Source organism: Sceloporus undulatus, chromosome 2 (assembly GCF_019175285.1).
Source record: "Sceloporus undulatus isolate JIND9_A2432 ecotype Alabama chromosome 2, SceUnd_v1.1, whole genome shotgun sequence".
Taxonomy (NCBI): Eukaryota; Metazoa; Chordata; class Lepidosauria; order Squamata; family Phrynosomatidae; genus Sceloporus; species Sceloporus undulatus.
In genome coordinates, this window is record NC_056523.1 from 106,267,788 (window position 1) to 106,294,629 (window position 26,842).

General features: G+C 41.5%; 1 protein-coding gene across 5 annotated transcripts in view; it reads left to right on the top strand.

The window, feature by feature from the left end:
• SH3RF2 (SH3 domain containing ring finger 2) overlaps positions 1-26,842 on the top strand; it is a 140,532-nt gene that overhangs the window by 94,224 nt on the left and 19,466 nt on the right. For 4 of the 5 annotated variants that reach the window (XM_042454126.1, XM_042454130.1, XM_042454128.1 and 1 more), the window contains exons 6-7: positions 23,398-23,492; positions 24,460-24,630. In XM_042454126.1, coding sequence (XP_042310060.1) covers positions 23,398-23,492; positions 24,460-24,630 — 266 coding nt within the window. The remainder of the gene's footprint in view (positions 1-23,397; positions 23,493-24,459; positions 24,631-26,842) is intronic. The other variant, XM_042454131.1, reaches the window with a different exon arrangement.

Genomic DNA, 26,842 nt, shown 5'->3' on the forward strand with positions numbered 1-26,842 from the left:
CACACATAAACAACAGCCAATTAGCCACACCCGATGTTTTCAGACAAATGCAAGAACATGATGCTTCTGTAAACTCAATTGCCCATAATTTGCATGCAGACTAGTGGGCATTTGCTGGTACCTTGTTTGAGTGTGTCAGATTTTAGACTTACTATCTTCCAGTGGTGTGTTTTGAAGCATTTATTCATGTATCCAGTAAACATAAATAAAAATGGATAAAACATGAACATGAAAGTTGAGTGTGACTCAACTGTGATAGTAAAAGCAGCTAAAAGAGTGGGTCAACAAAGGATTAACTGAAACTCTCCCTCCCAAATTGGGACAGTTGAAAGGTGTGCCATTCCAATGCCTGTTATTCTTTGTCAAGTACCCCAACCCTAGAGAAGAACTCTGACTGCAATACATCTTACTCTGTCATGAAGGGAGAAGTCTGTTTGGAAGGAGAGCCCATCATTCTGACCTGTGTTTGTGCATACAGAGCAGTTTCAAATGGAAAACACACTTGGAAACCATTTCCCAGGTTGCATGGAAATTGCATCTGAGAAGAGGTGGGAGTTGGGGGTCTTTGTTCTGTTTTGTTTTGTTCTGTTGTTGTTGTTGTTCTTGTTCTTGTGTCTTTCAAGTCATTTCCAGTTTAAGGAACTCTGTAATGGAGTTGCTTGGCAAGATTAGTTCAGGGGGAGTGGTGTCTCCCTCTTTCTGAGTGTGACTTGCCCAAGGGTTTCTGTGGCTGAGTGGGGATTGGAACACAGTCCCCAATGCCCTAGTCCAACATTCAAGTCACTACACTATAAGACTTAGGTATATTCTAAGGGTATGAGCCCAGGTTAGTAGAATAGCCTATGAAAGATGCCAATAATAAAAGCTGAGACAAACACAAGTCTTTGAATTAGGCCATCAGTGTAAATGGTTTAAGAGTTGGACCCATAGAAGAGGCAACCCTCTTCTATGGTTTCCTTAGCAAGAATTGTTTGGGGGAGGGTGCCATTACCTTCCTCTAAGGCTGAGAGAGTGTGATTTGCCCAAGGTCACTCAGTAGGTTTCCATAGCTGAGTGAGAACTTAAACCCTGGTTTCCTAGAATTTGGGTCCAACTCTTAAACCATTTACACTGATAGCCTAATTCAAAGACTTGTGTTTGTCTCAGTTTTTATTATTGGCATCTTTCATAGGCTATTCTACTAACCTGGGCTCATACCCTTAGAATATGGGATATATGCAGCCCCCATATCCATTTTGTACACCATACCACCCCAAACTTCCAGTTGCATTTTTTTTCAGGTGATAAGAAAATCATTCCCAACATTCTCAAGCATTACCTTGACCGGTAGAAATAGTTAAAACACCCTAACTCCCAACCCAGACTCAGATCACCCCAAAAACGTGAAAGGGTAAATTGAAAATAGACATCTGGTCACTTCAGGAATTGATTTTCTACAATTTTTTAAAATGTGAAAACCAGGAGTCTGCCATAAGAACACAAGGGAGAAAATTGGTCCCCTGTTCCAACCCATGCTTAGTTTGAAAGGGACTAGATTCAGGGCTGGTTTTGGAGGTGGGGAGGAAATACAAATTACTGGATAGGAAAGGTATAAGTATTATGCAAGGTTTAGTTTCTCATAATCTTCAAGGTGCTTATGCAAATGTATGTAAGACAAGCATATTGAGTGAGATCAGCTGTTCCACATTCCACATGGGGGAAGTCTCAAAAAAACAATTCACAGGACCAGTGCTAGTTATTTTAACATGATTTTTGTTTGTTGTTGTGTGCCTTTAAGCTATTTCTGACTTATGGTGACCCTAAGGGGCTTGACAGACCACCCCAAAAGGGTGGGCTGGAGCTGCCCGTTTTTGCTCCTGAGGGACGCCACAGCAGCCAAACCATGTGGCACCCCTCCATACCAACGAATGCGCCATTGGCGAACTGTCGCACGTCAATGATGTGAGAGTGATGCCGCAACATGCAGATGCGGCACCACACTTGCATCATCATGGCGGCTCCCATGGGGACAGGAGGCTGCCATGATGGTGGGGTCCGTACGGACTAGGGTTTGGGAGCATGCTGTTGGTGCGCAGTCCTGAACACTAGAATCAGCGCCAGTATTCCACTTCCCATCCATCTGTCTCAGGCCTAAGGCAAACCTATCATGGGGGTTTCTTGGCAATATTTGTTCACAGAGAATTTGCCTTTGCCTTCCTCTGGGGCTGAGAGAGTATGACTTGACCAAGATCATCCAGTAGGTTTCTATGGCCGAGCAGGGATTTGAACCCTGGTCTCCTGAGTCCTAGTCCAATACTGTCTCAAACCATTACACCACACTGTGATTACCCTATCAAAATGCTATTGCTACATTTCAGCTTTTGTTTCAAACCAAGGGGATTATCAGACAAGGGATGTCCCATCCCTGTCCTATCATGTTCCTGTCCTGTCCAAGGGATCGTGGGAAAGACTTTTGGGTGGGTTACAAACCGCCACTTGGGACGTCCTCAGGACGTCCCAGTTTTAAAAAGGGGCGTCTCTTCCAGACGCCCCTACTCCTGTTACGGACTCTGTCTGTAACAAATGGCAGTGGCCGTTCCACACGGCTGCCGCCATCTTGACGTAACGGATGCTGTGCGTCTGCACGTTGTGCGGCGCTAATGACGTTGCGAGTGCACCATTGGCGCCTCGCGGTGTCATTAGCACGCCTCCAGAAGAAGCTCCATTTTGGAGCTTCTTTTTTGCTCCGTAAGGGAGCCGCGCGGTTTGGCTGCGGCAGCTCCCTTACGGAGCAAACAGCGGCGGCAGCAGACCACCACAAAGCAGCGGTTTGTAACCCTCCTTGGAGGGGATTCATGCTTATCCCATCTGGAAAGCACAAATGACAGGGATCGTGTGAAAAGCTTTCAGACGAAGTCACACAGATCCCATCATTATCTCACCATTAACCTGTCATTAAAATAACATTGGCTGGCATTTTGCGTTAATGGAAGTTTGCATTAATGCAATTCCGCTTTAATGACAGGTTAATGGCAGGATTGATGCTATGATTTGAAAGCTTTTCACTCCATTGCAGTCACGGATGGGTTAAGGACGGGATAATAAGGGGGAGCAATCCCGTCCCTATCCTGTCCCTAGTGTGAAAATCTCTCAAAGCTCAGCTTTCTAGCCGTTGTTGTTTCAGGGACATGCCTGAAAAGATGACATTTAAATCTCCCTAGCCCATGCCACTTAAATCTCATCATTATCGGCAGGAACTCCTACTTTCAAGAGGAGGAGGGCTCTTAACACATAATTTCTTAATCTTTGGCCTTGGCAGGCCTTTTGTTTAATTAACACCAGCTGTGACTCCATTATCTCTGTCTTTGGCACAAGGTTCCCAAGGGGTCTCTCTTGAAAACAACCATTTGTTTCCTGATTAGAATTCTCCATGCAGTTTTGCCAGCTGTCACATATCTTTTCCCAGCTATACCAGACAAAGGAGACAGATGCATATGCTGTGCTAGGGAGATTGTGACTTGACACCCAAGCTGCAAACCACAAATTGTCTCAAAGGGATTTTCAAACTTTCTCCCATTCATGCTGGCAAAGCCCAAGTAGTGTTTTATGTTCCATCGGTCTGGAGCCAGGATCATGTACTGTGATCTGCCATGTGTTGGATTTTTTTAAAAAAAAATTTGTTTTTCATCATTTTTGCACACATAACTTAGAAAACTGCAGTAATACAGGTGCTGCTCCTGAACTACAGGATGTGTAGCTGCCTCCTGCTTCTTACATGACAGCAACAACAAAAATCACAGAATTATAAGCAATATGGTACATCCTTAAAACATGTATCCTCAGATGCCCCCAGATTTTACCTTCTTTCCAGCTATGGGCCATTCCATGCGACACAAGGAAAACAAATCTGTTGTACACTGATGGTACTGTATTAAATAAATACATGATGATGATAATGTATAAAATGTACTCAGGCATTATGAAGAGCATGCAAGAAAAATTGTGGCTCTCTTTAAATCAGTACTTCTTAACATATATAGCAAGCATAGTGAGCCTCCAGTGGCATCTCAAACCTTTCCATTTAATTGTGTATTTTTGTTGTAGCCATGATTATTATTTCCTCACAGGAGTCCATTATGGTGTACATATAGTTATATACTTTTATTACATTTATATCCAACCTTTCCTCCAAGGGATGGAGAGTTCCCAGGTTGTCTCCCATTCCAGTGGGGATCTGACCTATACCTGGGGCCCTTTCATACTACACAATTATACAACTATGATTCAACTTTATGAAATGATAGTATCCTATGGAAATGGGATTTGAAGTTTAGGGAGGGCCCTTTTCAAATTCTCAGCCAGGGAATCGAGTGCCTCTGATAAAACTATAAATCCCAAGGTTCCATGGGATGCCACCATAGCAGATAAAGTGGAACCACAATGCTACATTTGTAATACAGTATATGAAAGGACCCCTGCTTAGTCTTAGCAAGATTGCTATATCATATCCAACTAGACCATGCCTGAGGTCACCCACAAGCATTTCAAAAGAAAAATCCATAATTTATCAACACATTTAAAAAAAAAAGCTGATGAGATACATTCACATTTCCTGCTGGTACCCAAACCTTAACACAAAATGCATTTGGCTAAACTGAAGACATACAGTGGTGCCTCGGGTTACGAAAATAATTCGTTCCGCGGCCGCTTTCGTAACCCGAAAAGCCTTCGTAAGCCGAATTGCCATAGGCGCTAATGGGGAAAAGCCGCGATTCCGTGCGAAAAAGCCGAAAAAAGCACCAAAAATTTTTTCGTAACCCGAAAAAACATTCGTAACCCGGAACAATAATTCCCTATGGGATTTTTTCGTATCCCGAAAATTTCGTAAGCTGGGTATTTCGTATCCCGAGGCACCACTGTACACCCTGTAATTGCAATGAAAGGTGCTAGACTACAGCAAGGTAAAGATGGATGGAGAGAGAAAAAATCACTGTGTAACTTGCTGCCCTTTGCTACTCTATCTGAGGCCTTGTCTGCACTGACCAGGATACTCCAGGTGCAGCTCAGAGTACCCTGGCCCCTCAGCTGCCTTGACCTGCCCTTGTTGCCTCATTTTCTCTTTCCGTGCCACTGCAGATGCCTATAAGGGCATCCTACTGGGCTGCCTGGCACATCCGCCATCATTGCAGATTATTTTTTTTCTGAGTTCAGCACAAAGTGCCCAGGGATGATCACATGCTGGGTGCCTTGTTCTGACCTCATGACTTCAGAACAAGTGACCCATGGTAGTGGCGGACATGCTCAGGTGGCTCAGCAGGATAGCCATGCAGACCGTCTCCACAGCATGGAAACAGAGGGCTCCAGTTCTCCCTGGGAGATTCAGAGCAACAGGTAAATTATTTTAATTCATCTTAAGCTTGTTATGCCCCAGTTCTGGTGTGGGGTGTGCCATCTGTCATCTAGCTTGCTCACAGCTGAATAGGGGTTTAAACCATGCGTTGTCCAAACAGGATGATGCCAGAATGGAATAGGAAGGAGGAATGGACCTTTTTGCCCATGTAGACAGAGCCTGAGTTATCTGTTTATTCTCTAGAGGACTGCAGAATCCTACATTTTACTTAAGGGGGATAAATTAAGGAAATAATATTCTCAGAGCAAAAGGCATGCATGAAACAGTTAAAAAACATACTGTGTACTGTGCAAGAGAAATACTCTAACCAGTGTATTGAGTATGTCCAAAGCAACCATATTCCCTCTGTGTGATTAAGAGAAGAGGGGAACCCATACTCAGAATAGGAAAGGCTGTCATTTCACTCCCTCATAATCTGCCTGTGCTCTCTGCCCCCAGTATGCCACTCCTCAAAAGATGAAACTTTGCTCCTATAAATGACAGTAATTGCCTAAAACAGTTGTGCCCACAAGTGTTATGCTTCCTCTGATTTTCTCTGTCGCAGCTGCTTACTTCTGCATTGATGCCAGTCAATTTGGGAAATATTCTAGAGCAGGGTTTCTTTCTTCTCCCTCTACTGTTTGAGGCAGAGGCTTTGTTTCATTATTCCATATACACAGCAGAGAAGAACAGACAAAATTAATCAGACTTGGTGAAAGAAAGAGAGATTGGCTGTGGGTATTTGAAAAAAAAATAAGCTGAGAGAGATATGTGGGAGAAAGACTTAAAAGGGAAGCAGAAACAGGTGAAAGAAATGATCATAGTTATTATTTACTGGCAAGAGGTAAATACTATTATTAGACTTCCTGAGATTTAAATTAAAGTGTGCCATCCCCAAATTTATAGTTGAAAAGAAGAGCACTGTTGGTTTGGATGGTTGGGGGGGGGGGTCCCAGGGATTGGACATTTTTCTTTGGGAGAGTACAGTTCCCAAAAATGGGAGTCCAGTGGCATGGTCTGATGGACCATTATTGGGTCAGATAACCCAGACTCTCAGCTGCCCACAAATAGAATACAGTTCTGTATTGTGTAAGCTGCTTCTTGGACATAGCAATAATTGGTGAATGTGGTGTATGAAAGTGGCTATCTTGGCTAAATCAGGGCTTCTAGAGTAGTGGACTTTTGGATGGATTTTTTTTCAATAATTAAATTTATTATTTATTACTATAATTATGTCCATTAATAGAGAATTCACTTGAGCAGCAACAGGAATGAATTCAAAACATGTTTCTAGGCAGTCAACCTCAAAATACTGCTAGAAGTGATTCTCATTCAAGTGTTGAAAGAAATCTGTGATAGGACTTGCTTTTCCTCACCTCATTTTTTTTTTTTGCATTTAGCATGCTTTGTTTTGTCATTAGTGATCAGAAGATGAATGCAGACCTACTTTGCAAGTCTGATAGTTAAAGCAGACTTCTCTGAAGAATTCCCACTGTGGGAAGGAAAACAGTAAGGAATACTTATTATCCTTAACATCTAGGGTGTGTCTACACTGACTACTTACTATGGGACCAGTCAAGAGTATTATGCCTCGGACTGGCCCCAGACTGACCATGATGGCAACCACACACACAGGGCCAAATCTGGTGCAATGCTGTGTCATTGTGCACACGGACCAGCTGGGATCACACCACATCAGCCCCACTGCCCATCCCTTCAGTGATACTACCACTGCTGCTGCCGCCTCACTGGCCAAATGGCTCCTTGGGCAAGCCTGATTATTGCTTCTGCTGAGGTCAGAACAGAGTGCCCACCATGTGATCAACAAGGAGGGGGTCATTCTACCCCTGCTTCATGGATGGCATAGGTGCCCTGTTCTGATCTCAGCAGAAGTAATGGCAGTGGCTTGGCCAGTGGGGAAGTAGCTCCAGGGAGACGGTGCCATGTTTGCTGTCTGTACAACTGGATTTGGCTGCACTGGACCCAGTCCAGCTGTCCTGACAGCCAAGAGACCTGGAGCCACTCCAGCAGATAAAGCCCTATGCCATCTGGACACATCACATTGGGACCAGGTCTGATATATATTCCTAGTGTACACCAGCCCCTCGTTTATCTCTGAGAGCCAGAAATAATTACTGTACCAGCATGTTCAAAGTAACAACACATTGGTAAAGAAACCTGCATAATTTTTTTTAAATCCCACCTTAAAGCAACAATCCATTTCCTATGTTAAATGAGAACAGACTGTGCATAATCACATAATGTAGAGTGTCAGTAGGAAAGTGGAAAACAGCATGAGTGGAGTGCCCTGTGCATCTTAAATCGTATAGCATCATGGAGGCGGCATGACTAGCAAATTCAAACCCTGAGCAGGAATACTCTTTCTAGGAGCTGAGCTATACTGCTACATTTTGCTGCAGGCTTCAATTGTTAAATATATTGTTGATTTCCCTTATAGTTGAATTGGATCCTCAGTGTAGTCCTAAATGGGACAGAGATGCAGCTGGCTCTCCAAATGTTGTCAGACTACAAGTCCCAGCAGCATAGCAAATCAGCATAGCAAATGGAGAGAAACACTGGGAGTTGTAGTCCAACAACATCTGGAGAACCACATGATTCCCAATCATGCACTGAAGCCTGAAGCAGGAACAGAAGATGCTTTATTAGTGCTACTGTGCTGAGCTATCCCTTATTACAGGTGGTGTCCAAGTAGGCTGAGCCAAAAAGGAGAACAGAAAAGCTCCAGCAAGGGGTTGTTCTCACTGGCTTATACTCCAGTTTTCAAATCGAATTCAAGGTGTTGCGTTCCTACTGAAACCCGATTTAACTCTAGAACAGTTCTAGATTAACCTGCAATCATTTCCACTACGATTCGAATCTGTATCGGTGTATTTTATTTAATCCGGGTTAGAGGCTTATAAACCAGAGTAAAAAAATAGAAGGGTTGACCCTTCTATTTTTCCTTGATTCGGGATAGGAATCGGAGTACATATTTAAATAGGAATGATTCAACCTCTGAATCGGGTTAACTGGATGGGAGGAGTGGAGTGCGATGGGCTGACTCAGGGGAGTCACCCTTTCTTTGTCCTCATCCATCGTCCATCGCCATCTTTGCCTCCCTTGTCCCTTTGTCCACCGAGGTCTTGCGATAAGAGAGTAGGAGCAACAAGAACTCCTCCTATTTGCTCCTGCAGGACATATCCCCACTTCATGGCTTAAAAGACAGCTCAGGGAGCAATCTTCCCCAAAGATTCTCTCCCCATGGGGTGGCCAAAGCGAATTTGGGAAACTGAGGCTCTTTCCAGAGGAACTATGGGATGGGTTTTGCAGGACATATCCCTGCTTCATGGCTTAAAAGACAGCTCAGGGAGCACTCTTCCCCAAAGATTCTCTCCCCATGGGACAGGCAAAGCGAATTTGGGAAACCAAGGCTCTTTCCAGAGGAACTATGGGATGGGTTTTGCAGGACATATCCCTGCTTCATGGCTTAAAAGATAGCTCAGGGAGTTCTCTATAAGCATGCATATTAACACAAACATCTGCTCCAGGTGCAGGTGAGGGTTCATGATTGTCGGTAAGGAAAGTAGTAATGGCAAAAGAAGGAGGAAACAGACAACCGGAAGACTCTTAAAAGCTTGGGCGCTTATGACGCATAATAGCTTAAGCACCTTCTTATTGGTCCTTTTTTTTAAAAAGCGCCAAATTAAAAACGAATTACAAACAGTCAATAAATGGAAATTCAGGAAACAGCTAAACCGGTTTATGTTACTCTGGTTTATTGTGACGTCACGATGACATCGCTTTTATTGACAGCTGAAAAAGGTGAGTGCGAACGAAATGACGCTAAAACTGGTTTATATATACACCGATTCATTCTTGAATAGGAACGAAAGTGGATCATTTATGGCAAATCAGCTGGTACATGAGAACGAAGAAAAAAAAGCGATTTGGAATGCGGGATAACACCCGTGTTATTTTGAATCAGTTTTACCGAAACCGGTGTATTTTAAATCATTGTAAATCGTAAGTGAGAACACCCCCCAAATTGACTGTCTGATCCACAACGCCCACTGAGGTGCTGCTGACCTACATCCCCAATACTGCATCAGCAATAAAAGGGGAGGGGGGAGGGAACAAATCTGCACTGAATTTCCCTGTGCTGTTTTATATGAACATGTAGAAATTTAGAATTAATTGCTAGCATTTACATTACAGAGACGACAAGCCAATTAATTTCCCAAGCTAATAAATTCTTCAATTACTTTGCACCCCACCCCAGATCACTTAAATCAGCTCTTCAATTAATTTACTACCAAACCATTTACTAAACAGATGACTGAGATCCTGTTCCAGGGGTATTTCTCTTCATTTAATTGCCCCATTCCTCAATTAGCAAATCATTAACCTCCCTAAATTAAATTCAGAAAGAGGGTGCATAGCTCCTGTCTGATGATGATGGGGATTTGTTTATTTGTTTTTTTGTTTGTTTCATGCGAGATGAGTTGGCCAATAAGGGTGGTCTTTCTTTTCTTTATACGTAATACAGTACGTACTCAGCTAAAGACAAGCTGGATGTTCAGCTTTCTCTGCTGGCTCCTGTGTGAATTAAAATCTCAACTGCCCTTGAGAAGCTTCCTTTTTCTCTCCAAGGACAGGTTGCAGAGGAGGGGGGAAAAAGCTGCCCCTAAATTGGCTTGCCTTTTGCTTAATTAAGTAGAAGACAGGACAAGACAAGGAAAGAAAGATGGATGGATGATAGGGAACATGGATACCATTCTATATGAACCATGGAAGCCGCCTTGAATCCCACTTTGGGAGGAAGGAAGGATATAAATCATTTAATTAATTAATTAATTACCCTGAATTTTTCTATATGCTGTTTGTTTATTTTTATATATGAAAAATATTTACATTACACACTTTATCCAAGGATCTCAGGGTAGTTTATAACATTATTTTAAAAAAAAGTTTAAACAACTTTAAACAATAAAAATACAGTTTAGGGATACATTGAACTACATAACAAATCAAAACATGTTAGTTAAAATCATGTACAAGCTGGATAAAATAATTAGGTTTCCCCAAGGGCTTTCATAAAAAAAGGCATGTTGTAAATTGGTGCTGTAATAAAACCTCTAAAGAGAAAGCATTCCATGGGACTTTTCACATTAGAGAATTATAGGCGGGATACAGAACAGCCCAAAAAGGGCGATCTCCTGCCGCCCTGGTTTGCTCCGCAAAGGAGCTGCAGCAGACAAACCGCATGGCTCCGTCACGGAACAAAAAGAACCCGCAAAAAGTGGGTTCTTCTTGTGGTGCCTTTGTGATGCTGCAAGGCACCAACGGCGCACTTACAGCGTCACAAAGGCACCGGGAAGTGTGGACGCTAGGCATCTGTCGCATCAAAATGGTGGCACCCATGTGTACAGGGCACCTCCATTTTGATGCCCCCATCACATACTAGAGGTGAGGCTGGTATGGACACTACGTCCTCGGCCAACCCCTAGCACGTGACAGGGGCGGCACAAAGGCCCATTTAAATCGAGCCATAATGCTGTAATTCCATTTTAACTGCCCTGGCTGCATTCTATGGAATAATGAGGTTTGTAGTTTAGTCAGCAGTACCAAAGGAGCTGAAGATATTCCAAAATGCCCAATCCCAGGATTCCGTGGGATTTTGCTATGGCAGTTAGTATGGAACAATAGTGGTATAATTGCATAATATGAAAGGAACTCACAATCGAGGTGTCACAACCTTTCACACATCCCCATGTGATATCCCCCTACAGAAGATGTTACTAGATGATAATAATTCTTCAGCTGTTGTATGATATTTATTTATTATTTTATTTATTTCCTGCCTTTCTCCTGAATGGGACCCAAGGCAACATCAAGATATAGTGATGTAAGGTTATACCTATTATAATATTTTACCAACATTTAAGCAATATTTTGTCACTAGGAAATGCACACATCCATACAGTAAGACACTGTACAGTATACCGTATTACTGGGAAATGCACACATCCATACAATAAGACATTGTGTATAAGGGCTATATGAGCTTATATTAGTATCTCATAATGTAGTGAGGACACGTTACTCTTTTAGCTGTTTTGGACTACAGCTCCCAAAACCCTTTACGACTGGCAGTTTCTGGACATAGCTGATGGGAGTTAGAAATCAAAATATCTGGAGGATTAGATTTTCTCCATCTCATGTCTATACAATAATAATGAGGGATGTAACGCCCTTTCCCATCATAGGATATACCATTTTTGACCTATTTTAAGGATTTTGAGATTTTCCATTTATTTTGTAAAGTGAAGGATCATTTCCCTGGTTTGCCATTCAGGCCTTTTAACAAAAAAGAGCAATAGACACAAACAAGGTTAACCTTTCTTCTGCACTATCACCTTGCCATTTAGTGCCAAAGCTTTGGAATAAGGGAAGACATAAGTCAAGCAGAATGTGTGGTGGAAGCATTCCCTAATAATTCAAAACACTCCTGAAGCCACTGTAGCTTTTGCCACATGGCTCAGATAAGGCTCTCCAATGTTCATACATACAGCATGTAGGGCAGGCTCCCACACTGTACTCCACTCAAAGTTCAAGAACAATGTGAAATTAGTTTCACAGTTTTATATTTTGCCACTCCATTCGAGCAGCAGGTAGGGAAGTAGTAGAATTTGTGATTGAATAATAAGCACTTGCTCCAAATGCCAGCAAGGAATAAATGCACCCACATGATAATTAAGGCATTTTATTAGGAGCTGAGGGACAAAGGGCCAGACTCCAGCTGCCTTGGCATTAGAAGGAAGAGGGAAGGGAGAGAGACTTCATGCAAGATATTAATTCTAGCATCCTGGCTAAATTCCACTATAATTGCTTCCTCCACCCCACCATGCTTTTCTTTTTTGCTGATCAGAACTTCCCAAGTATTTTTCATTACTGACAATCTCTCTTCATTCCCCCCCACCCCACACATCATCTGGGAAAAAAAAACACATCTTCAGCCAGTACAATGTGGCTCCTTTATTTTCCTTCACTGCTGCTATAGGTGGTTGTTGAAGTTATTCTGACTTATAGCAACTCTAAAGCAAACCTATTACCAGTGGGTTTCCATGGCTGAGTGGGGAATCAAACTTTGGTCTCAAGAATCATTGTCCAATGTCCAAACCACTATACCATACTGACTCTGCTGTGGGAAGTAGTATAGTAATAATCCCATAGCACTATGCTCTAGCCTTAAATTTTTATTGCTGCACTATAGGTGGTACTGTAGTAATAAAAACTTAAAGTTAAAACACAGTGCTATGCATTACCAATGGTGTGACACTGTATGTGGTAAAACGGATTGAAAATCATTAACTATGCAGGATCAAGAAAGGCCTTAGGGTGGAGGAAGAGCATGTTGGGAGAAACAAAGACACGACAAAGCAGAAACAATATCACCCTTATGAAACATGCGTGTTGCAAGCACTGCAGTCTTTATTCCTGGGAGTGTGCCCTTAAGCAATTCCCAAAATTCTGTTGAAAGAAGAACAACAACCATCCTTTGTCAGACATCCTATACACATGCTTCCTGACAACATTACAGTTTCCATCATGGGCTCAGCCTGTGTATGCACACACTAAGGATGTTGATAACAGGTATGGTACTGACTAAAAACAGCTAAAAGAATAGTGAAAATTTCCCTGGAATGAATGAAAAAGCCAGTATCAGAGGTGGAATAACTTCATATTTTTAAAGCCATAGCCATGTTAGTCTGGAAAATCAGTATGCAAAGGGATCTTGCAGCACTTTTGAGACTAACTGAAAGATAGAAGTTGGCAGCATGAGCTTTCGTAGACTTGAACCTACTTCCTCAGATGCATTTGGGAAAATAGGCTCAGGTCTGCAAAAGCTCATGCTACCAACTCCTATATTTCAGTTAATTTCAAAGGTGCTGCAAGATCCCTTTGCATTCATATTTTCAGGAAGTTGAAGTTGGGGGATGCAATTGCCTTCTTGCCCTGCCTTTGGGCAAGTGAAATAATGGTCTAATGAAGCCTTTGATCTGATCAAGCAAGCTCTTCATACAAAGTGCCTTGACCAAGTACACCAGAAGTACAGTTGCGGTAAGAAACCTGAAACTGAGGGCAAATCGACTTCTTGTGAAACCACCTTGACATGTTCGATATGCATAGCCATGTTAACCCATGTTCAGTTATGGAATAAGCCTCTGAAATATGCAAGAGGCCATGTTAAGTAAAGCCATGTTCAATGCCCAAATGTGCTGTCGTGTGTTTTGGAATAGGGAGCGGGTGGTTTGGCCAGAAAGGGAAGTACATTTCTGCCATCTGTCTAGGAATAATGCCAAAATGTCCTCCATTTTGATCATGCCTAAGAAACATGCATTTATATTAACATTTTTTTTAAAATCATCAAAAAAAAATTTGTGTCCTCCATTTTTTAAAAAACATGTCCTACATTTGAAAATGTTGTCCTACATTCATCCCTGTTTGGAGGTCCTGACTTATGGCAACCCTAGGAGTGATGGTCTTAAGGATGTCAGAGGTCCACACTGATCTGCTGAAGTCTAATACGCATTTTCTTAACAAACATCCTGTCTTGTTTGCTGATTTGCTTCATCCTCTATTCAGGATTTATTGTAGCAGTCTCAGTTTTGAGTAGGTGTTGCTTTTTTGGCATTTATACTGCTTAGGCTTTCCTAAAGCTTATGTTCTCAAAACAAACAGTTACAGTTTGAGAGGTGAGTAATTGCAGAGGCGCTCTGGTTATCTGCTAAAGGGCAACATTGGTGGTATCCTTTATGGTTTTATACAACCTGTTTTTCAACAGCACTTCCTAGGAAATTTATATTTGATTTAGCTTCGTCTCAGAGCCCCAAACCTGCCTGTGCTTCTTCTGATAAGTTAACTGTACTGTTCAGTGACCATTATTCTCTCAAGGCAGGCAAGCAACATCAGTTATCAGCTAAAAGCTAATAAAAGTACTGGCTGGTTTAGTAGACATTGCTAGCGCATGGATAAATACAGATAAGAAAATGAGTGACATGACCTCTTGGGCTGATGACCCTTATCTCTTGCTTTTGCGGAAATGAAGAGTGTGCCATTTTACCAGGGCTATACTTTTCTTTCTTTCTTTTTTCTCTTTCTCCAGAACTTGAGAACATGAGAATTTGGTTGTTTAGTGGCAGAAGCAACATGGGAGCAAGCAAGCTTATATATTGGCTGCAATCCAGCATCTCCTCATAGAATGTAACTATCCATAGGTGGAGAAATGCTGCACTAGCAAAACACAACACCAATGCAGAATAGCAATATTGTGCAACACGAATCAATTACTGGGTGCACAAGGCACAATGTGTACTGCATAAACACAGTGTGCAACCACCACTGTCAGCAGACTATGTTGCACTACGGCTAATAATTTGTCCTGCATGCCTAGTGTGACTTATGCATGCATATGTTACTAACAGAATGCCAGCCATTATATCCAAAATACTTATTTTGCTTATGGGCGGTGGTGGTGATATGCTTATACTAATAGAAATAACACTTATTTTCTATACCACTTCATAGTAAACTAAGCACTCTCTAAGCTGTTTAAAATGTGTAAGCCAATTGCCCCCAACAAGCTGTCTACTCATTTTACCAACCTACAAAAGGAAGGAAGGCCAAGTCAACCTGGAGCCCTGTAGAATCGAACTTAGAACATTTTGGCTGCAGTACGGGCATTTAACCACCGCACAACCAGGGTTCTTATAAAAAAATGCAAAGTGGGTCCTCACGGATATTAAGCATGATAATGTCTGGAGTGACTAGTGAATACCTTATAGAGCAGAGGAGCAAATATTTTTGACTTATCAAAGATCTGTCCCTCATGACCCATGTTTAGAGTAGCATTAGAATTGTTGTTTCTTCTTCCCTATGGAGGTTAATGTGGTGCATGTATTTGTATAATCTCACCCTAAAATCTTTCCTTTAGTTGTACTGAAGTGTGATGCCAACATGTGAGAAAGAACAGAAAACCATGAAGACCTGGCTTTTAAATACATCATTCTTTTCAACTAGGTTGCTAATAATAAATCTATTCTCTTCCTTTATACCTTTTTCCAGAACCTACCAAAATGATAATCCCTCATCTTGATTTCTGTAACGCGCTCTACATGGGGCTACCTTTGTATCAAGTTCGGAAACTTCAACTGGTGCAAAATGTGGCAGCGAGATTGGTCATTGGAACACCTAGGCATGACCATATAATGCCAGTTCTAAAATCCCTTCACTGGCTGCCGATTTCTGGGCACAATACAAAGTGTTGATTATTACCTTTAAAGCCCTACATAGCTTGGGCACGAGTTACTTGAAGGAAAGCCCCTCCCTACACAATCCGCCCCACACTCTCAGAACAACTGGGAAGAATCTATTGGATTGTCCAAAAACCAGACTAAAATCTACTTCCCACAGGGCATTCACTGCTATGGCTCCCAAATTGTGGAATGGCTTGCTGGAGGAGATCCGTCTTATTACCATCTTAGATGCCTTCAAGAAGGCACTCAAGACAGATCTCTTCCAGTGAGCCTATCCCCCTGACCTGCTATAATAGCTTTAAGATGACACTTCATTCAGAGCATTTATGGGAAATTAGATGGTGATATTGTACCTATATAGGGTTATTGATGTGTTTTTAAGATTTTATGATATGAGAATGTATTTTAACTAACCGTAATTTTAAATTTGTTTCTGTACTCCTGCCTCGATCCACAGGGAGAGGTGGGATATATATTAAAAAAAACTATTATTATTATTATTATTATTATTATTATTATTATGAGTTGGGGCATTAGTCCCATGAGGCTCAATATCTAGTTTGACAGCAATTCTACAATAACCTATTGAGATAACCCTGCTTCCTGTAATCCTTTTAACTAGAGATGCTAAGGATCAAAACAGTAACTGTCTACCTTCACAGTTCCATGTGTTCAACCACTGCATCATGGCCCCCCCCCCCCCCCCAGAGTTTGGCAGTGCAGGTGCAGATTTTGGATAGTGGTTGCCACTGGTGCATCCATTGAGATTGAATCAGCCAAGATTTGGAAAGAGATAATGGCTTCTGGGCATACTGCATGTATTAATATGCTGGTTTCCATTCATTGGTGTGTGTACACAAATAATAATAAAAAAAATGTTGCCTGTTTTACTACAATGATTGAACTGGGTTTTTTTCCTCTCTCTTTTCACACCTAGTTCCAAAATACTATACCTACAAGATGAAGACTTTTCTCTACTATACATGTGATTATCTGCTTATCTGTGCTTGTGCAAATAACCTGTTCAACCACCTTTGTCTTTTTAATTACTCTTTACCCATTTATACTATTATTCTTACCCCATCACCCTGTCAACAAATTTTACATTTGCAAGAAATGTTTCATGCAGCAGAAGAAGTGAGCTGCAATCCATGTAAATCCTGTGCAGAAATTAACTTGAACTGCTTCAACCTTTCAAACCCTTGACTACAAATTCATAGGCTTGGATAAAACAGAGCCACAGTTTCAATAACCATTTAACCACCCACTGTGTGATGCAGCAGCTAAAAAAGCTAATGCAATTCTTGGCTGCATTAATAGAAGTATTGTGTCTGGATCAGAGGAAGTAACAATACCACACTATTCTGTTTTGGTCAACCCACACATGGGATACTGTGTCCAATTCTTGGCACCACAATTCAAAAAGGATGTTGAGAAACTGGAGCATGTCCAGAGGAGGGTGACCAGAATGGTAAATGGTCTGGAAACTATTCCTTCTGAGGAGAGGGTTAGGGAGCTGAGTATGTTTAGCCTGGGGAAGAGAAGGTTAAGAGATGATATGATAACCCCATTCAAATATTTGAAGGGATGTCATATTGAGAATGGAGCAAGCTTGTTTTCAGCAGGTCTAGAGAATAGGACCTAGAGCAACTGATTCAAGCTACAGGAAAAGAGATTCCACCTCAACATTAGGAAGAACTTCCTGAGAGTAAGAGCTGTTCGACAGTGGAACACATTCTCTTGGAGGGTGGTAGAGTCTTCTTCTGGGGGGGGGGTTAAACAGAGGCTTGATGGCCTTCTGTCAAGGGTGCTTCGATTGTGTGTTCCTGCATGGCAGGGGGTTGGACTGGATGGCCCTTGTGATCTGTACCAATCTGTGATTCTATTATTTAAAAGATCTGCAGAGGGCCTGCAAAACTTTGGTATTGAGGGAAGGCAATGGTGCTTCCAAACCATCTCCTCTGTGCCATAAAGAAGGAACTATAATCCTGTAACTTGAGAGTGGCTTTCGGTTGCTGATGTTGTTGATGTGTGCCTTCAAGTCATTTCTGACTAATTTTGACCCTAAGATGAGTGTGTCATGGGGTTCTCCTGGCAAGATTTGTTCAAAGGAAGATTGCTATTGCCTTCATCTGAGGATGAACTAATGTAGTTTGTCCAAGGTCACCCAGTGGGCTTCCATGGCAGATTGGGGGTCATGGAATGCTATCTAACACTCACACCATGACACCATGTTGGCTCTCTCAGAATGTAGTGTCTAGGGTAAGGTCTAGGGTAAAGTCTGGGATAAGGTCTAGTGTTAGAAGATCTAGGGTATTTCTGCTTGAAATGCCTTATGCTCTCCTTTCTGCAGTCTTGGGCCAGACCAGAACTCAACTCACTAAACTTCACTGGCTGGCTGGTCACCTCTTACTGTTGGTGGCTCTCTCAATTTACAATTTTACACACTGCCACTGTTTTATATCCAGGACATTAGCAGCATGGCCTGGGCTGTTCTGCCAGCTTTTGGCCTCGGAAGTTGCCTTTTATCCTAAAGTTGCCTTCAGGTGCTCACCAATGGTGCCAGCTCTTTCCTCACCCAGGTTGTCCTGCCATTGTGACTGTCTCATTAAATAGCACCACCTCAGTGTTAATTAGCCTTGCATGACAACTTGGGAAAGGTTAAGTGGAAGACCAAAAAAAATAAGCATTGGTCTATGTTTGAAAGAATTGGTTAGATAAAATTTTTATCTGTCCAAATGGCTAAATGGCCTCAGTGAATATCAGGGTGGGAAGATAACCCAAACAGTAAATACAGAGGTTGACTCAGTGGTGGGCCAGTCAAGCCCCAACACTACAAAACTGATAACAGGTCCACAAATATCACTGCATCTGTTGCTTTCATGGAGAGCACAAAAGCAATCCCATCCCTCCAGTATTTGTCTAGCGCAAGCAGCATGGAGGGGAGTAGGTGGATCAGGCTTTTTCTTGTTCAGACCACCAGAAATAATTAACAGAGGGAGCAGCTCAGTTTTTGTGTAGTAAAACTTGCAAAAACAAGTGACAACAATCTGTGACAGTGATAACATGGAATACTATAACTCTGGCATGGAGATATGACTTCCCCCTCCAAAAGTAAGTTCATTATTAACTAGCACTCAAATAGGAGCCTGTCTTGATCATTATTTCACCATAAAATAGGATCTACTTTTATATTCCTTCAGTGTCTGAATTTGTTCTAGCTCTGCACAGTCGCTGTATTTCACAATGGATGATCTACACTGAAGATCATTCTCCTTCAGTAAGAAACAACTGAGGAATGAGAGGTGAGAAAGGGTTGCCTCTTCCTTTTAGCAGCTGTACAGATGAATAAGCACTAGAGGCTGAAGAATTCGATATAATGGATGTGTGGGAATTTTGTTGCCTTAACCCCGTCAATTACAAAATACTTTGCAGTATAGGAAGATGTGGACTGCTGCCTCTGGGGAGCTGGCTTGATGAATCCCACAGTCTGTCTCAAAGTATCAGAGTACTCCACTTCCTATTCAGGTGGGATGGGAGACTGAAAATCCTTTAGGAATGGGGAGAGGGTGACACACACAGCAAGTGTCACTTTTCCATAGCCTTTTTTGCAGTGGCTTTCTGTATATCCTTTCTAAATTCAAGACAAGGGGGCAAAAGACTAAAAACAAGGTATCTAGATGGAAAGCCAGGGACGTTGGCAGAGAATATATAGTGTACCAGCTAAATCAGAGGTTTATTATTTATTTACTTATGAAATGGATGGCTTACAAATAACATTAAGACAAGTTAAACAGTTTAAAACAGAGGTTGGAATTGTTTGGCTCTCCAGATGTTATTAGACTGCAACTCCCAGCATTCCGTGACCTTGACTCTGCTGACTAGGGCTGCTGTGAGTTACAGTCAAGCAATATCTGAAAGTTTGTGTGATTATTACCCCTAAAATAAAGAAACTTTTCTTGAAAAATCATTTAGGAATTTGAAGAATATCTGCCTGTCTTTCAAACTAGGGCTGAGAATCAGCCCTCCACGTGATGTTAGATTGCAGATCCCAGCATTCCTGTCCAGTGGTGTCCCTAGGTTTGGTGTTACTGACTGTGATAACTCATGGTGTCATCTCCCCCCCCCCCCATTCACCTCCTCCCATACCACACCATGCAGAATACTTAATAATCCCCCTCCCCTTTTAAGGAGTCATATTTCTGGCTCCCATTGTTCTTCATATCACAAAGACTTGTAATTTACCATTTTTAAAATGAATCCTAAATTATATTCAGAAACTGTTTATCTGTCCCTCAGCACCATTGTGATTTTGAAGACCTAGCATTTGTTGGGTGATATTTTGTTCAGAAAGCACGAGAGCCCTTGATCATGGCAGTTGGATAAACACTACTCTAGATAAGGAATATGTTGAAGTGTTTGTGTGTGGCTCCATGCGTGGGTAGTTGTTTCATTTTCCAGATTGATCATTTTTAAAAAGTGTCTCTGATTCAGAATATTTTTCTTGTCCTTCTAAGTATTTTAATAACTTCCCTACTTCTAAGCCTGAAAGAACCAAACTACAGTATGTGTTCTAAAGGCTTCTTGTTTTCACTTTCCTGTGACTTGAGTTAGCAGTGCTTCAGACTGTAAACACCTGAGGAAAGGGGCCTGTTTGTTTGTGTGTTATTATAGTGAGTGTCTTGTACATAGTACATTGTACATTGATGATATTGTGTGTTATTATAGTGAGTGTCTTGTACATTGTACATTGTACATTGATGATATATGCTAGCTGATGATATTTGCTCCATGTCAAGAGGAAACCATCTATTAGGAGCAATTGAACAACAAGAAATATTTTGACAATAGGAGATTGGCCAAACCTAGTGTGTTAGAAAGCTGCATGGGATGAGAACTGGGCAACTTTAAGAGAGGTTTCTGTTGAATCCTTGTCCCCTAACCTACCTCAAGCCCCCCAAAAAAATTCAGCTGAAAAGACACCTTTTCAGCCAAAACTAGCATTTGGGATGTAGAGAGATCTTGTAGCACCTTTGAGACTAACTAAAGAAAGAAATTGGCAACATGATTTTGTAGACTTCAGATGCAGGAAGTAGGCTGAAGTTTATGAAAGCTTGTGCTGCCAATTTTTTTCTTTCAGTTAGTCTCAAAGGTGCTACAAGATCTCTCTACGTACTGGTTCTACAGACTAACATGGCTATATCTTTGAATTTTAGCATTTGGGAGACACTGTAAACATTAATTTTAGCACATCAAAAGATCAAAAACAAATGCATCCAAGTGACTTCTGATTGCTCAAAATGGCACTTTCAGTTCTGGCAACCATGCCAGTGCATCTTGCCAAGATCCGAGAATGCCAGAAATAGGTTCTCAGTTCTGGTGTATGCCCATCCCCAACCCTCATATTAACCTACACAGAATAATCATTTGTAAAAACTATTTTCAGAACTGTGTACTGGTTGTATTTGGTTAAAAATAAGCAAGAACAATGGGTTATATAAATATAAAGAAAGTAGCCTTTTCAGCCAAATATCCTGGAGAATTGATCTGAAGAAAAATCCCCACTGTAAAAAGCCCTGTGATAGAAGAATGTCACATCTCATGTTCAATCCAAGTGCACTTCAAGGCCAAACTACACACAGTGATGGATATTCATGATTGCATCTCAAAGGCCCACTTTGTATTTTTGGAAGTAGTAGTTGAGCCACCCAGTCCAGCCTGGTATTGTGGCATAGGTCAGCAGGATTAATCTTTCCACTACCACTCTTTTTTCAATTAAAAAAAATATCATAGCTATTGTTTGCACTGATAAAAAGGTGAGCAAAAATGTACATACGATCTCTCACATTTTACCTACGAAAACAGAAACATGGTTGAAAGTGTCAAATAACATAAGGACATGATCAAGAGGGTACAGTTAAGGATGTGGGTAGGCAACTCAAGTGCATGGCCAAATGCAAAAGGTAATTTTAACACAGATGAACAGACGTGATGAAATGACATTCAGAAACCATTTAAAAAAATACTTCTTCAAAACTCAATGAAGTTTATTGCATGGGCCAGTTGCATTACAAAACATGTGTGCGCACAGGCACACATGGAACCAGATGGGGCTAAGAACTGTATTTTACTGCACGAGGGAAGGCCGCCACTGCCGCCAGGCATTCCAATCACGGCCTCTCTCTGTTCCAGAGGGCGTGATTTCTGAGAACTGTTCTAAAGCATGCAGTGAAATACATTTCTTAGCCCCGTCCCATTCCGTGTGCACCCATGCGTGCACAAATTTTGTAACGCAACAGGCCCGTTTTAGGGCCCGTGCGATAAACGTCAATCACGTTTTAAGGGGGGGAATAGGACTCCAGCCCCTATTCAATCGCAGAGGTACAGAAAAGGATTTGTCAAACTTTTTAAAGGGCCGCCATGCAGATACGCATCTCAAAAAATTCACAAATAGACATTAACCCTTAATATAGGTTATAGTCCAGTTCTTTCTCTGTAAGAATTCATCTTAAACTCAAGAGGACAGAACCCAAAGCAAAAGACTGTCAGTTAAAAAGAAATGCCCTGCAAGGTCTTGGCTGAAATTCAGAACAGAGAGAACCAACCTTTTCTTCTTGGGCTGGGGGATTCTACAATCTTCCTGCCGTCTATAGGTAACATGCCTCATCATATCCAGGGCTGGCCATGTTGGCCATACAGCCAAGTACAAAATCCATAAAACAGTGATACCTTTAGAGGGCCACTTTTTTCTCCTTACTATTTTTAACACCTTTGGCTGGTGAAGAAGCCAGTGGAGCTTCAAAAGCTTGCAACATATATTTTATGCCTTTTGGTTTGTCCAATAAAGGTATCACTGCTTTATGGATTTTGGATTTTATTGTACTATTCCTAGTCATGAATACCAAGGTTTTTGACAGCACAAATAGAGTGACTAAAGAGACTATTATATCCTATGACCTATGTTGTAAGTGGGAAAGCCATGGTCTTCCAGATCTCTCATCAGTCTCAGCCACCATACCTGATGGTCCTATCTACCTCCTCCCAACAATGACATACTATACCACTGGCCCAGGTCTGCTAGCAAGTATTAACCCTTTCTGATATATTGAATGCAAGTCAATAGACCATAGCTTGCCTCTGCTCCTGGTATAGTTACATTCAGATGGGCAATGGAAAGGACTTTCAGCACATGTAAGTCTGACAACAAAGAAACTAAATGCTTAGTTAAATGGTAAAGAACTCTTGATTTCATTGAAATTAAGAAATAGTGTGTTCTTGTTGCACCATGTCCTTAAAGTTGCAAGTCATAACAAAATAGCAGAGATCTTGTGCATAACAGGCATAACATCTCCAGTGGGTGGATGTGCTCTGACGAGTGAAGGTGACAGACACATTACCTTCAGGGATACCACATTTCAAGTCCCTCAGAAATAACCTGTAATAAGCCTTCCTCATCACTGACAACAAGCAAACTAGTCCAGCAGCATGTTCATTGTTATCCGGGTAACTACAATGTTAATGTTCCATTTAGATATCTGGCCACACATACAGCAGAGTGAATCAGCTCTACTAATGAGGTAAATGCGGTATTCATGAAACAGGATATTCTGCTTTGCTTTGATGTCAGCTGCTTGCGAGATCTTGTTCAAGATTATTCCCTTTGAAGGTAGGGTATAATGACACCCATTTGAATTCTTTTCTCCTTATTTGCAGGTGAGCACTTCCTACTACTCTCCATCTGAATCCATGGGGCACTCTACAGCTATCGTCACCCTTCCCCATTTACAGCAGCACCTCTCGGTGAATATGTACGTAAGGCAAATCCTTATCAATTGGGTATGGACAGCATTTTTCTGGGGCTAGAGAGACAGTTTCCTAGCAACCATAGCCCATACTGCCAATTTTTTTACACTGAAATAAAAATAGGACCAAAACCTCCCAGATGGATATAGTGAAAAGGTGATTAAAAAAACAATCCTGTGAGCTATTTTACTATATTGGTGTTCAGCTGAATTTTGGTTTTTCACATATTGGTGTTCAGTTAAAATGGAAAAAGCCCTCTTCATAGAAATGCTTCATCTAGTTAATCTGCCATGTAAAGGGGCTTCAGACAAGTCAATAAGCAAACAAAAAAATACATTATATGAAATAGAAGCAGTTTGTAGTCGACTGCCAGATTGCTTGACACAATTATAAATCAGATCATTTCCAGACTGTAGCATCTGCACAACATTGGTGACATTTGTGAAGGAGTGGTTTGGGGGCAAGCAAACACCTATGCAAGGAGGCCTGAGGATCTCCTCAGCTGCTGGATCTCTTACAGGCTTTGAGAGGAATTCTGTGGTAACAACCAGCTAGACAAGGTTCATGTAATCCCTTTTTGTTGTTATGACTCTTCTTGGTTTGGATGGCTATTTATCTCTTTCCCACCCCAAGGCTTTAAGGCATTTCTGACTCTGAAGTTTATTGTTTCACTGTTGTACACATTATACCATCTCAGATGGGAGTGTCCGCTGTGTTGTCACCCATTTATTCAGCATTCTTGATGAGTTGTCTGCCTATTAATCTGATTCAGTCTCCTAACACTGGGGTATTCCCACACCGTGGGACAAACATGTTATTTGAAGAGGCCACAGCCACAGCACAAATCACAACCAGAGTTCCCATTGCAGTTTTAAAAAGGATTGTTGGATCATAACTTCATTACATTACATAAATGGAGCTGCCTCTTCAGAGTGCCTTACGTTGCTGTTTCATTCCTTATGGTTTCATCAGGTGTGTGGCTCTGCACTCCTACACAGCTCACAATCCGGATGAACTAGAGCTGGAAAAAGGAGAAGGCATTCGGGTTCTGGGGAAACACCAGGAAGGCTGGCTGAAAGGGATGTCTTTGATCACAGGAAAAATTGGGATCTTCCCAAGCAATTATGTTGCTCCTCTTTTCAGGTTTGATTTACTTATATTTTTAAGATAGAAATGACATATACAGCAGGTAACAGAAAAACCTTTCCACAGCCAAAATTAGATTTGAATTGGATCAACATGAGTGCATAATAAATGACTTAAAGGACTACCCACAAACATTTTTGAAACTCTTCAGTTCCTGCCTTTCAATAGAATTGGATGTGTTTGCCTTTTTCTTTTGGAATGAGGGAAATATTGTATATCATGGCTTTCCTGCAACCATGTGCATCCCCCTTGTGGGATCCTGGAATAAATATGAGGCCACAGCTCATACAAAAAATGATGCATAGGACAGAAATGTGCATATAACTATAAAAACTCAAACCTAAATAACAGCTACATAAGTGGTAGAACGACATGGAAATCAAATAGCCCACCCAATCACAAGGAATCCAGGCAGGTTACAATAATAAAAAATACATTGAATTATAATAAAATTCAAAATTAATCCCTTCCCAACCCCTCTTCCCAATGCTAAAACTACAATTAAATAATCATGGTTTAAAAACAATAAAATACAATAAAGTATCATACAGAACATCTTGAGATGGGGTGTTTGTCTCTACCAGCCAGAATGCACCAGCTGCTCCTGGAGTAATCTAGCCCCAGAACTGCCCCCAGATTCCCCATTACTCCATACTGCATAATGACAATGGATGGCTGTCTGCACACATATCCCTCCATGTTGCCTGGTACTGGGGGAAGTCACTCCCTCTGAGGTCAGAAATGAAGTGCCCGGCATCTATCACATGGCTGGTCACCTCATTCTGACCTCAGAAGGAGTGACTTGTACCAGTAGTGGCAGCACCAGCTAACAAAGCAGGATGCATGTGTAAACAGCCACCCGGCATTGCTACAAAATGCTTTGAATTTTCCTGCAAAATCTGGAGCAAAACATAAATTACTTTAAGCCAGTGTAAGGGAGAAAGGGGGTGGATTCAGTGTGGAACTGGCCTTCCATTATGAAGACAGATTGCACTCAAGTACACAGGCAACCATGGCGATGTGGGAAACTGCTTCACTTGGCCTGTGTAGACATGCCCCAAATCCCCTGGTTGTTCTGGGTTCAGTGAAGAATAGCTGCTTGCAATGAATGGTCACCTCAAGTGGAGCTATGCAGACATTCTAAGGAACTGCACAAACTCAATTAATTACCCCTAAGGAGAAATGTCTTCAGTTTGCATTTCATAAACCAGAAAATCAACAGAAACACATTTGTTAGTTCAATATCCACTTTCCAGATTTTCTTGCACTGTCTTACAATCAAAAATGTGTACAAAAATGTACTTATTAGGGAGAAATGTATGCAGTAGTGTTCATACTGGTGAAAAGAGTGTGAATATTGGTGATAAGAACACATTAAACCAGGGGGGAATGTGAATGTTAGGATGATGTGTCAAAAATGCATACATTAGGAGATATGCACATAAAAATTCATCTGGGCTTTCTAAAAACAATATTTTAAAAATCCCAATTGAAATAGAATTGGGACAAACCAAACCTAAGTTTGCAAAATTTAGGACTGACTTATTCATCCTTTCCTATTGTCCATCCCGCACACTAAGGTCCTCTGGAAGAAACCTACTACAGCCAAAAAAAAATCTAGGCTAACATCTGTCTTCCAGAGGGCCTTCTCTACTACTGCTCCTAAACTATGGAACGACCTGCCAGAGGAGATCCATCACATTTCCACTCTGGCAGCTTTCAAGAAAGCACTCAAGACGGATCGCTTCCGGCAGGCCTTTCCAACTTAGTTACCCTCCCCAGATATAGAGATATTTGTCCCCTCATCTGTCTATTTCCCCCGCCAATGTTTCTGCCTATTTTTTGTTTGTTCAATGTTTTTAATGTTTTTAATGTTTCTAATGTTTTAATATTATTACTGTTTAATTCTGTTTTAGTACTGGGAATGGGGGGGTGGGGGGTGGTAGGTCTAGGGTTTGATTTTTTAACTCTATTGTAATTTGTTGTATTTTATTGTTGTAACCCACCTGGATTCTTCGTGTTTGGGCGGGCTAGAAATAAATCTATAATTATTAGTAGTAGTAGTAGTAGTAGTAGTAGTAAGGGGCAATTTCCTAGATACTCAGAAAAGCTAGAGTTACATTTGTTCATCAAAATATAAACCAGGGTGGATATTGTGGTAATCCCAGCCTTTCCTCAACACTTCCAGTTCCCAGTAAGGGAGGGGGGA